General features: G+C 45.1%; 1 protein-coding gene across 1 annotated transcript; it reads left to right on the top strand.

Annotated features, from left to right (window-relative positions):
- Window positions 1-2,263: 2,263 nt before the first annotated feature.
- LOC144000357 (olfactory receptor 1f45-like) lies at window positions 2,264-10,553 on the top strand. The gene is made up of 2 exons (XM_077494149.1): window positions 2,264-2,419; window positions 8,900-10,553. Exon 2 carries the CDS (start codon window positions 9,003-9,005, stop codon window positions 9,930-9,932), a length of 930 nt encoding a protein of 309 aa, XP_077350275.1. The 5' UTR covers window positions 2,264-2,419; window positions 8,900-9,002; the 3' UTR covers window positions 9,933-10,553.
- Window positions 10,554-12,989: the final 2,436 nt, after the last annotated feature.

The raw sequence follows: 12,989 nt of genomic DNA, 5'->3' as shown, positions 1-12,989 counted from the left end.
ATACAGAGTGATTTCACAATTGAATACATGAATATATGAAAGATACTTCACTTTCACATCTTGTTCTTGACATTTGTCCCTCCTCCAGACCACTACTACCAGCCTCCGGAAAAACATATAATCCAGTGTTGGGTTATTTTCACCATTTGCCATCGGTCTGTTTTCATTTGGACCTGGGACTTTGGTGCAATAGCCATGCTTTCTGTGGTTCATCTTCACTCCTTTACCTCACCGGACAATTTTTGCCATCTACCAGGGTGTACAATTCCATCTACGTTTCTTCTCTTAAGTAGCTTAGTGCTAATATAGAGGACATTATATACAATGGATACAACACAACAGCGTTTATGGTTCTACAATACAACTGTAGAGGTGGTCACATTCTTTTAGCAATGTATGTGTCTTGTCATATGTGTGTTTTTATATGCCATAAAACATTTTTATTTTTTTTAATACTTTATTTCTTTGCAGGAATACATAGCATAGATCATCGAAAGCAATTACATAAGACGACTTATTAAGTCCATTTTCAAAGCAAAACGTATTCTTTTAACAAATGAAACATGATGTATTCCTGCCAATTTTTTATAAACAAATAACAATATTACAATAACAATTCCCCACAGCAACCCTCCGCTCCAAAGCCCCGGACCCTATAGGCAGGGCAGGACTTACCATTGGGCTTGACTGGGCTCAAGCCCATGGGCCCCACCCAATAGGGGGCCCCACAGAGATACATAGCCAAGTGTACCCGGCTGGGCTCCGCTCACAGTCCTGCCCTATGATGGACATAACACAGGGACTGGGTGTGACTGTGAGCCGAGTCGAGTACTCTCGGCTCCTCTAAGGACTGCAAGAGGACCCGAGAGCCACCAAGATACACAGGACTCTGTATTTCGGCGGCACCATTTTTAAACTTCAAGACTGCAATGACAAGGCTGCAGATGGACACTGATAAGGCTGCATTGATGGACATTTAAATGTAAGTTTTTTTTTCCCTTAAACTTCCCTCCTAAAAGTTTATTTTCCTTAAAATTCCCTCCTAAATTTGGAGTGTGTGTTATGCGCCGGCGTGTGTTATACGCCAATAAATACGGTAATGTATAGAAGGTAGGGCCCGAAAGTGACTCAAGCCCTGGGGCCCCCACCACCCTAAGTCCTGCCCTGCCTATAGGGGACTTATAGAAGTAAGAGAAAGAAAAGAAAAACACAAAACAATAAATAAATAAATAAATAATTCAATATAAATATGTCGCCCTCTGCCGACGGAAACCAGTGCCACATCACTTACTAACTATTCTAATCCTCTAGTTCCTCTCCAATCAACCTTTTCCCTTCATCTGATTGTAAAAATGACTCCCAAGGAGCCCAGATTTGCAATATACATTCCCTTTCCTCCAAAGACATAGGGATCAATTTTTCCATGATCCCGATTCTTCTTACTTTATTTAACCAATTAGAGGCAAACATTTTGCCTTATTGAGGTGTACGGTGGGCTGTGAGAGTGTTCTTTGTTTTGTCAAGCGTGGAGGTGGTTGAGCTAAATTCATTTTTTTTTATTCTTGAGTTACGCATAATTTATTGTGTAGACATTCCTTCTCCGGGATATAGAGGTTTAATCAGGGAAATGCCATGAGGAGCCCTATGGCAAAGAGCAGGTCACAAGATGGTGGAGGGGTCGGCCTCGGTAGGGGAGAGATTATGGTCTAGTAAGGCTGGAGTAAGGGTAGGGCCTTGGGCTTGGACTTGGACTAAACCAGCCAACCACAAAGCCCCTCCCACAAGCACCTAAGGACATTTTAGATAATTGTGCTCATTCAACCCTGTGACCACATTTTGGGGAAGACCATTTTCTGTTCCAGCATGACTGTGCCCTTGTGTACAAATTCAGCTCCATAAGGACATGGTTTGACCAGTTTGGTGCGGATGGACTTGCGCGAACTACACAGAGCCCCGGACCTCAACCCTACTGAATACATTCTCCATACTTCTCTCATGACAGGTACACTTCACAGCGGATTTATTTGCCATTAAACTGATGGAGACCCTTATTTTCTGTGTTGAGCAGTTGAGTTGAGTTGATTTTACATTATTTGTCACCAAACAAAGAAACACAAAGATATTTTTGGATCGTCTTGAGTCATGGGGCCTCAGTGAGATCTCTGAAGTGTAATGAGACACGGGGGGGATGTGGATGGAGATCTCAGGGAGATGCTGAATGCTTTTATATACGGTGAGATGCAGGGAGGGGGGAGAACCTGTGTGTCCTCTCTACCTGACACTCCGATCTCCTCTATAGAACTGGCTGAAGGAACCCGACCAACACAAGACCTGATAACAAGACATCTACAGGACACATTGCATCTGTCTAGAACAGGAAGGTGTTGGCTGTTTTATACATTAAATATTCTCCTACAAGGTGATCGATCCTTCCTGACAATTATACAGTGTTATATATTCCTCATCTCCATCCCCTGTATTCCCATACACAGACCCCACCCATCATCAATAAGAGATTCTGAATATACAGGTGAGTGGCTGCAACGGGGGGGGGGGGGGGATTTACTAAAATTGGAGAAAACAGAACCTGGTGCAGCTGTGCATAGTAACCAATCAGCTTCTAACTTCAGCTTGTCCAATTAAGCTTTCCCAATAAAACCTGGTTACTATGCACAGTTGCCCCAGATTCTCTGTGCTCCAGTTTTCGTAACCCCCCCCCCCCCCTCATTGAGTCTTATCACAGTTTCCTGCTTTATTCTGATTGGCTCCCACATCAGTTTGGGACGGTGAAAGAGAATTCCAGAAATCCGATGACCCCGGTCTGTGTATTCCTCAGAAAAGAGGACCTGTAATGATGATCTGTCGTGGAGTTCAGTTTTTACGAGACATAAAAGTGATCACAGCCGGCGTTACACCGACACCCCTGAGAATTGCTGCTTTTCCTTCTTATCATGTTACAGATCTTTATATACTAAGACTTTACATGATGGGAAATGGAAAAGACAGGAAGGTTTCCTCTCATTCTAGGTTTATTAGCAGGATTTTTCTTATTATTATAAAACACCAGAAACAAGATTTACAAAAATATTTATTTAGCAGATTAAATCTGACAAATTCTAATTATATACTGTAAAAGTATAATAATAATAGTGTGTGACTGGTGTTATGTAACATATATATATCCCTTTCATGACTAAGCCTATTTTTGACATTTGGTGTTTACAAGTTAAAATCCATATTTTTTTGCTAGAAAATTACTTAGAACCCCCCAAACATTATATATATATATATATATATATATATATATATATATATATTTTTTTTTTTTTAGCAGATAATTAGAGAATAAAATGGCGCTTGTTGCAATATTTTATGTCACACGTTATTTTAAAATTAATAAATTGTTTAAAAAAAAAAATTACTTAGAAAATTACTTAGAACCCCCCAAACATTATATATATATATATATATATATATATATATATATATATATATGTGTGTGTGTGTGTGTGTGTGTGTGTGTATTTTTTTATTTATTTTTTAGCAGATAATTAGAGAATAAAACGGCGCTTGTTGCAATATTTTATGTCACACGTTATTTTAAAAATAATAAATTGTTAAAAAAAAATAAAAGTTACTTAGAAAATTACTTAGAACCCCCCAAACATTATATATATATATATATATATATATATATATATATATATATATATATATATATATATATATATATATATATATATATATATATTTATTTTTATTTTTATTTTTTTTAGCTGATAATTAGAGAATAAAACGGCGCTTGTTGCAATATTTTATGTCACACGTTATTTTAAAATTAATAAATTGTTTAAAAAATAAATAAAAATGTGATCACTTTTATTGCTGTCACAAGGAATGTAAACATGTAATAGGTGGTGACAGGTACTCTTTATGGAGGGATCGGGGGTCTAAAAGACCCCCGATCCCTCCTTTGCACTTCAAAGTATTCAGATTGGCATTTTCAGTGATTCTGAATACTGTATATTTTTTTTAAAACCGGCACCATTAGCAGCTGAGTAAACGAGAAGTGACACCATGACGTTGCTTCCGTGTTTACAATTAGGAGGCTGGAATGAAGCCGATTGAGGCTTCATTCCAGTCCCTCACTAGCCTTCAGAAGTGGTGATTTGTTGATTGGGGCTCCCGATGGAACGGGAGCCCCGGTAAGAGCGGCGAGAGGCAGCGAGAGGGGGGGACGTCCCCTCCCGCTCCTCCGGTATAACAGCCACATCGGCTGGTTCTAAAAATCAGTACCTGCAGCTGCGGGCATCATCCCGGTATAATCCCTGAAAGCTAAGTATGCACATCTGCGTACGCTCGGCGGGAAGGGGTTAAATATATACTTTTTTTTTTTAGATAATTATATTTATCATATAAGATTCCAATATATAAATCCTTACAGCAACTACAGACTGTTCTTACATTGTGAAGTTATCACATCTGGGAACTGATTATGAAGCATAGACTTGTATGATGACTACCTGACCATTTTATGCACTGAAACTTATATGAAATGTGGATTTATGTTTTCTCATTGAGTTTTGGGTATGTTCACATAAAAATCTCTTTATTAACCACCTGACCTCCGGAATTTTACCCCCCTTCATGACCAGGCTATTTTAATTGGCAACTGCTCAGTCGTGCAACCCAGGACCCAAATGAAAATGTTTTTAAAACAAACAGAGCTTTCTTTTCTTTTTTCTTTCTTTTCTAATCACTGCTGTTTTTTTTTTTTGTAGCTATTTAAATGAGAAAATACCTAACATGGCTTCTGTTAAAACCTTTTGCAAGTAAATAATCTTTCTTCATAAATTGTTTTGCTACATTTCTTTGGTAAAAAAAATAACCAAAATCAGTTTATATTATTTAGTCTGTAAGTGAGCTGCGCATCAGGCAGACGGGTGGTGAGCTGTGGGTCGGGCAGATGGGTGGTGAGCTGTGGGTAGGGCAGATTAGTGGTGAGCTGTGGGTCAGAAAGACGGGCGGTGAGCTGTGGGTCAGACAGATTGGTGGTGAGCTGTGCGTAGGGCAGACAAGTGGTGAGCTGTGGGTCGGGCAGATGGGCGGTGAGCTGTGGGTCAGCAGATTGGTGGTGAGCTGTGGGTCAAGCAGACGGGAAGTGAGATGTGGGTCAGACAGACGGGTGGTGAGCTGTGGGTCAGACAGACGGGCGGTGAGCTGTGGGTCGGGCAGATGGGTGGTGAGTTGTGGGTCGGGCAGATGGGTGGTGAGTTGTGGGTCGGGCAGATTTTAATGGTGAGCTGTGAGTCAGACAGACGGGCGGTGAGCTGTGGGTCGGGCAGATGGGTGGTGAGCTGTGGGTCAGACAGACGGGCGGTGTGCTGTGGGTCGGGCAGATTGGTGGTGAGCTGTGGGTCAGACAGATGGGTGGTGAGCTGTGAGTCAGATAGATGGGCGGTGAGCTGTGGGTCAGACAGACGGGCGGTGAGCTGTGGGTCAGACAGACGGGCGGTGAGCTGTGGGTCGGGCAGATTGGTGATGAGCTGTGGGTCAGACAGATGGGCGGTGAGCTGTGCGTCTGGCAGATGGGCGGTGAGCTGTTGGTCAGCAGATTGGTGGTGAGCTGTGGATCAAGCAGACGGGAAGTGAGCTGTGGGTCAGGCAGACGGGCGGTGAGCTGTGTGTTGGGCAGACGGGCGGTGAGCTGTGGATCAGACAGACGGGCGGTGAGCTGTGGGTCAGATAGATGGGCGGTGAGCTGTGGGTCAGGCAGATGGATGGTGAGTTGTGGGTCAAGCAGATGGGCGGTTAGCTGTGGGTCAGCAGATTGGTGGTGAGCTGTGGGTTAAGTAGACGAGTAGTGAGCTGTGCGTCGGGCAGATGGGCGGTGAGCTGTTGGTCAGCAGATTGGTGGTGAGCTGTGGATCAAGCAGACGAGCGGTGAGCTGTGAGTTAGATAGATGGGCGGTGAGCTGTGGGTCAGACAGACGGGCGGTGAGCTGTGGGTCAGACAGACTGGCGGTGAGCTGTGGGTCAGACAGATTGGTGGTGAGCTGTGCGTAGGGCAGACAAGTGGTGAGCTGTGGGTCGGGCAGATGGGTGGTGAGCTGTGGGTCAGCAGATTGGTGGTGAGCTGTGGGTCAAGCAGATGGGAGGTAAGCTGTGGGTCAGACAGACGGGCGGTGAGCTGTGGGTCAGACAGACGGGCGGTGAGCTGTGGGTCAGACAGACGGGCGGTGAGCTGTGGGTCGGGCAGATGGGTGGTGAGTTGTGGGTTGGGCAGATTGATGGTGAGCTGTGAGTCAGACAGACGGGCGGTGAGCTGTGGGTTGGGCAGACGGGCGGCAAGCTGTGTGTGGGGCAGACGGGTGGTGAGCTGTGGGTCGGGCAGATTAGTGGTGAGCTCTGGGTCAGACAGATTGGTGGTGAGCTGTGGGTCAGACAGATGGGCGGTGAGCTGTGGGTCAGACAGACGGGCGGTGTGCTGTGGGTCGGGCAGATTGGTGGTGAGCTGTGGGTCAGACAGATGGGCGGTGAGCTGTGGGTCAGACAGACGGGCGGTGAGCTGTGGGTCAGACAGACGGGCGGTGAGCTGTGGGTCAGATAGACAGGCGGTGAGCTGTGGGTCAGGCAGATGGATGGTGAGTTGTGGGTCAAGCAGATGGGTGGTGAGCTGTGGGTCAGCAGATTGGTGGTGAGCTGTGGGTCAAGTAGACGAGTGGTGAGCTGTGGGACGGGCAGATTGGTGGTGAGCTGTGGGTCAGACAGATGGGCGGTGAGCTGTGCGTCGGGCAGATGGGCGGTGAGCTGTTGGTCAGCAGATTGGTGGTGAGCTGTGGATCAAGCAGACGGGAGGTGAGTTGTGGGTAAAGCAGATGGGCGGTGAGCTGTGGGTCGGGCAGATGGGTGGTGAGCTGTGGGTCGGGCAGACGGGCGGTGAGCTGTGCATCGGGCAGACGGGTAATGAGCTGTGGGCCAGGCAGATTGGTGGTGAGCTGTGGGTCAGACAGATGGGCGATGAGCTGTGCGTCAGGCAGACGGGCGGCAAGCTGTGTGTGGGGCAGACGGGTGGTGAGCTGTGGGTCGGGCAGATTAGTGGTGAGCTGTGGGTCAGACAGATTGGTGGTGAGCTGTGGGTCAGACAGATGGGCGGTGAGCTGTGGGTCAGACAGACGGACGGTGTGCTGTGGGTCGGGCAGATTGGTGGTGAGCTGTGGGTCAGACAGATGGGCGGTGAGCTGTGAGTCAGATAGATGGGCGGTGAGCTGTGGGTCAGACAGACGGGCGGTGAGCTGTGGGTCAGACAGACGGGCGGTGAGCTGTGGGTCAGATAGACAGGCGGTGAGCTGTGGGTCAGGCAGATGGATGGTGAGTTGTGGGTCAAGCAGATGGGCGGTGAGCTGTGGGTCAGCAGATTGGTGGTGAGCTGTGGGTCAAGTAGACGAGTGGTGAGCTGTGGGACGGGCAGATTGGTGGTGAGCTGTGGATCAGACAGATGGGCGGTGAGCTGTGCGTCGGGCAGATGGGCGGTGAGCTGTTGATCAGCAGATTGGTGGTGAGCTGTGGATCAAGCAGACGGGAGGTGAGTTGTGGGTAAAGCAGATGGGCGGTGAGCTGTGGGTCGGGCAGATGGGTGGTGAGCTGTGGGTCGGGCAGACGGGCGGTGAGCTGTGCATCGGGCAGACGGGTAGTGAGCTGTGGGCCAGGCAGATTGGTGGTGAGCTGTGGGTCAGACAGATGGGCGATGAGCTGTGCGTCAGGCAGACGGGTGGCAAGCTGTGTGTTGGGCAGACGGGTGGTGAGCTGTGGGTCGGGCAGATTAGTGGTGAGCTGTGGGTCAGACAGATTTGTGGTGAGCTGTGGGTCAGACAGATGGGCGGTGAGCTGTGGGTCGGGCAGATGGGCGGTGAGCTGTGCGTTGGGCAGACGGGCGGTGAGCTGTGGGTCAGGCAGATGGGCGGTGAGCTGTGCGTTGGGCAGACGGGTGGTGAGCTGTGGGTCAGGCAGATTAGCGGTGAGCTGTTGGTCAGGCAGATGGATGGTGAGCTGTGGGTCAGACAGACAGGTGGTGAGCTGTGCGTCGGGCAGATGGGTGGTGAGCTGTGGGTCGGGCAGACGGGCGGTGAGCTGTGGGTCAGACAGACAGGCGGTGAGCTGTTGGTCAGGCAGATGGATGGTGAGCTGTGGGTCAGACAGACGGGCAGTGATCTGTGGGTCGGCAGATGGGCAGTGAGCTGTGGGTCGGACAGACGGGTGGTGAGCTGTGGGTCGGGCAGACGGGTGGTGAGCTGTGGGTTGGGCAGACGGGCAGTGAGCTGTGAGTCCGAGAGATGGGCGGTGAGCTGTGGATTGGCAGATGGGCAGTGAGCTGTGAGTCGGAGAGATGGGTGGGGAGCTGTGGGTTGGGTAGATGGGCAGTATGGATTTTTGGGGGGAACGCCACGTCATTTTTTTTTTATTTGTCACGGAGTTACCCTTAAAATCCATACCAGACATGTAGGATACTTTTTTTTGGGAGGGGACATTAAAATTAAATAATTTCTTGTGTTAATAAGCCTTTAACCACTTGCCACCCAGGCCAATTCTGACAGTTATCTTCTACGTGAAAAATCATAATTTTTGCTAGAAAATTACTCAGAAGTTGAACCCCCAAACATTATATATATAAAATATAAAATAAAAAAACATGTTCATGAATTAACCACTTGCAACTGCAGGCATCATCCAGATATCTTCATTTCAATCCCCGATGTCATATGACGTCAACCCGGTGTAAGTGGTTAAAGTCTAGTAAAAAATGATCTTCCTGAACCCTTTTTATAATTCTGTAGAGACCACTACTATTCATTTAAATTGGAAAAATGAATTCAATGTATTTTTTCTTTCAATGTCTTAGTGTGAACGAGCCCATACAGCCTGGTGAACAGTATCTTCTCCTTGACAGTTTCTTCCTGAATCCTCACATTATCGCTCCTCTCTTAGCAAATTATTTGTTTTTGATGGTAAATCAATCTTCTCAATCCGTATTCATTTTGCTCGGCCTGTCAGATCTCCCCGATTCTCGGATCTCATTATTTTTGCTGATCCTCCTTATCTATGTGGCCACACTGGCCGCCAATCTTCTCATTGCTTTTCTGGCGATCTCAGACACCCACCTTCAGACCCCCATGTACTTTTTCCTGGTAAACCTCTCTTTTTTAGACATCTTCAATTCCTCAATTTCTATATCCCATGTGTTTTTCGACATCTGTACAGGCAACAGGCTGATTTTATTCTCAACTTGTATCTCCCAAGTCTTCTTCTTTTCTTGGTTTCTTAGCACCGGGTCTTTAATGCTTGAGATAATGTCCTACGATCGCTATGCCGCCATCTGTCATCCGTTACGTTATGCCTCCATGATGAGCTTTGACTTTTGTATTCAGGTGGTTCTTTTTTTCTGGGTCCTCAGCTTTGTTTGTTCCTCATTGCACACATTATGTGCACTAAGACTGGCCTTCCCTGACCCTACCATCGTCCCAGGCTTGTTCTGTGAAATATATCAACTGATTCAACTCTCGTGTTCTGACACATTCCTCAATTACTTACTTTTATATTGCAATTGTGCAGGTTTTGGAGTCACTGGCTTTTTTATTACTTTGCTTTCCTACGTCTACATTTTCAAAACCGTCTTGAATATTAAAGTTAAGGATGGAAGACAGAAAGCCTACTCCACCTGCAGCTCCCATCTCACGGTGGTCTTCATCTTTTACGGGGCTGGCCTTTTCAATTACTTCCAACCCAAAACCGAAGATCATCTGGCAGGCAGGTTGATGTCTTTATTTTACACAGTTGTCACCCCTCTCCTAAACCCACTTATATACAGCTTGAGAAACAGCGACCTGAAAAGATCTTTACAAAAATCCCTATGCAGAAGAAGCACCAGGCCATAAAATGTCACCAGAAGAAAACAGAACAACAATTTTGTTAATCTCAGGACTCTTGGTATATTTAACTGATTCATTCAGTTTTTTATTTTAGATTTGAGATCTGCAACGCTAATAAACACTTGCTTTAAATTGAGAATCCCTTTAAACGTAGACAAGATCTTGAACCTGAATTTAGAATTTTGAGTAAAGGTAAATATGTAAACTCATCAAGGACCTCATATCTATGCTTTAGAAAACAACTATACAAAACTTTACTAACAAAGTGTAATAAATTTCAACAACTAATGTTCTGTTATAGACATGTGCAAAAGGAAAAAAAATTGTTTAGTTTCGTTTTGTTTTAATTCGTTAATTCGTTAATTTTGTTTAGTTATATTCGTTAACTTCCTTAAATTCGTTTTCGGATTCCGTTTAGTTTTCTACCGTAATCGGCCACATTCGAAATTATTTCAACCAAATTCGAAAATATTTCTACCGGATTTGAAATGATTTCAACATGATTCGACATTATTTCAACCACATTCGAAAATATTTTGTGACCCGACTTTAGGGCCATGTATCTCGGGGTCACTTGGTGCTAGAAACTCCAAATTTGGATATGTTGCAGTGCTGTAGTATTATTGTGTTGGCATACCAAATTTGGGGTTTCTAGCTATAAGTGACCCTGAGATATGTGGCCACAAAATCGGGTCGCAAAATGTTATTAGAGCAGAGAATGACATTTTGCGACCCGATTTTGGGGCCACATATCTCGGGGTCACTTATAGCTAGAAACCCCAAAATTGGTATGCAAACACAATAGTACTAGCACTACAACATATCCAAAGTTGGAGTTTCTAGCACCAAGTGACCCCGAGATATATGGCCCTAAAGTCGGGTCACAAAATATTTTCGAATGGGTTGAAATAATGTCGAATGCAGTTGAAACCATTTCGAATGCAGTTGAAATAATGTCGAATCATGTTGAAATCATTTCGAATGCGGTTGAAATAATTTAGAATCATGACGAATTCATTAGAATTCATTTTGTTATATTTCTTTCGTATTCGTTGTAATTTGTTATTTTTTTATTCGGACATTCGGATGCATCCGAACGCCCGAAAGATGCAAAATTTGTCCGAATTTCGATTCGTTACGAAACCAATTGCACAAGCCTATTCTGTTATACTGTCATTGTGGGGTATAAATACTATTACTAAAATGTATGTATTCTTCCTGAGGGGAATGCTCACAAGTGTCAATAAAAGTTTATTATTCCAACATACGAGCAGAGGTTCAGGCTTTGTTCCATATCAAGCTTATTTGTGAATTGTTTTTTTTTTTTTTTTAAGAAAATAAATGAGAGTTGTCTATCAGAAAAGGGTAAAGTAGAAAACAGAAAATGAAAAACAGCATAAAACCTTCATAGTGTAGTAAGCCAAATCCAGAAAATGTATTTAAAAATCTAAGAAATGGAAAGGCTTGAAGTAACCGTGGAATGGCGGAAAAAAGCTGGGTCATGTCACAGTGAGGAAGCAGGCAATCGCTCATAGGGACACTTGGACCTTTGCCGAAAGCATGGATGATCCAGTGACAGAAGAGGGCCAGTTTTGCTGTGAGATAGGTTGGACCACCAACAGGCCACGACATGCACTGGCAAGACCGGGATCCACCCTCTGATGTCATCCTTGAATATTCTCGATAGAATGTGTTTCAAGGTATTTCACCTCTTTCTCAGCCTGGTGAGATACATTAAATGTAGATGCCGAGGAAGAAGTGGGATACCTTTAAATACAGAAGCTGAGGAAGAGGTGAGATACCTTTAAATCCAGAAGTTGAGGAAGAGGTGAGATACCTTGAAATGCAGAAGTTGAGGAAGAGGTGAGATACCTTGAAATGCAGAAGTTGAGAAAGAGGTGAGATACCTTGAAATGCAGAAGTTGAGGAAGAGGTGAGATACCTTGAAATGCAGAAGTTGAGGAAGAGGTGAGATACTTTGAAATACAGACGCTGAGGAAGAGGCGAGATACATTGAAATCCAGAAGTTGAGGAAGAGGTGGGATGCCCTGAAATACAGAAGCTGAGGAAGAGGTGAGATACATTGAAATACAGAAGCTGGGGAAGAGGTGACATACCTTGAAATACAGAAGCTGAGGAAGAGGTGAAATATCTTGAAGTACAGACGCTGAGGAAGAGGTGAGATACCTTTAAATCCAGAAGTTGAGGAAGAGGTGAGATACCTTGAAATGCAGAAGTTGAGGAAGAGGTGAGATACTTTGAAATACAGACGCTGAGGAAGAGGTGAGATACCTTGAAATGCAGAAGTTGAGGAAGAGGTGAGATACTTTGAAATACAGACGCTGAGGAAGAGGCGAGATACATTGAAATCCAGAAGTTGAGGAAGAGGTGAGATACCTTGAAATCCAGAAGTTGAGGAAGAGGTGAGATACCTTTAAATACAGAAGCTGAGGAAGAGGTGAGATACCCTGAAATACAGACGCTGAGAAAGAGGTGAGATACATTGAAGTGCAGAAGTTGAGGAAGAGGTGAGATACCTTGAAATGTAGAAGTTGAGGAAGAGGTGAGATACCTTGAAATGTAGAAGTTGAGGAAGAGGTGAGATACCTTGAAATGTAGAAGTTGAGGAAGAGGTGAGATACCTTGAAATACAGAAGCTGAGGAAGAGGTGAGATACCTTGAAATACAGAAGCTGAGGAAGAGGTGGGATACCTTGAAATACAGAAGCTGAGGAAGAGGTGAGATACCTTGAAATACAGAAGCTGAGGAAGAGGTGAGATACCTTGAAATACAGAAGCTGAGGAAGAGGTGAGATACACTGAAATGCATTCTGTTGAGCATATCCAAGCATATAATCAAAACAGGGTGGACCCTGGACTCGTGGCTGCACACCCTGACCTGTTGGTGGTCCAATCTGCAGATACCCTCAGATACTGCAGAAATGATACGAGAGGTGGACAGGGGCTGCACACATACTGCAAGAGGAGGACAGAGGCTGCACACATACTGCAGGAGGGAGACAGAGGCTGTGGACATACTACAAGAGGTGGAAATAAGCTGCAG

Source organism: Lithobates pipiens, unplaced genomic scaffold (genome assembly GCF_037356315.1).
Source record: "Lithobates pipiens isolate NorthernLeopardFrog02 unplaced genomic scaffold, aLitPip1_a1.2 Scaffold_22, whole genome shotgun sequence".
Taxonomy (NCBI): domain Eukaryota; kingdom Metazoa; phylum Chordata; class Amphibia; order Anura; family Ranidae; genus Lithobates; species Lithobates pipiens.
Note: the sequence above shows the minus strand (reverse complement) of the source record. Positions and strands in the feature narration are given on the sequence as shown.

What these genes read in the sequence shown, in the direction of transcription:
- LOC144000357 (XM_077494149.1), top strand. Translation starts at nt 9,003, where the DNA reads ATGGTAAATCAATCTTCTCAATCCGTATTCATTTTGCTCGGCCTGTCA.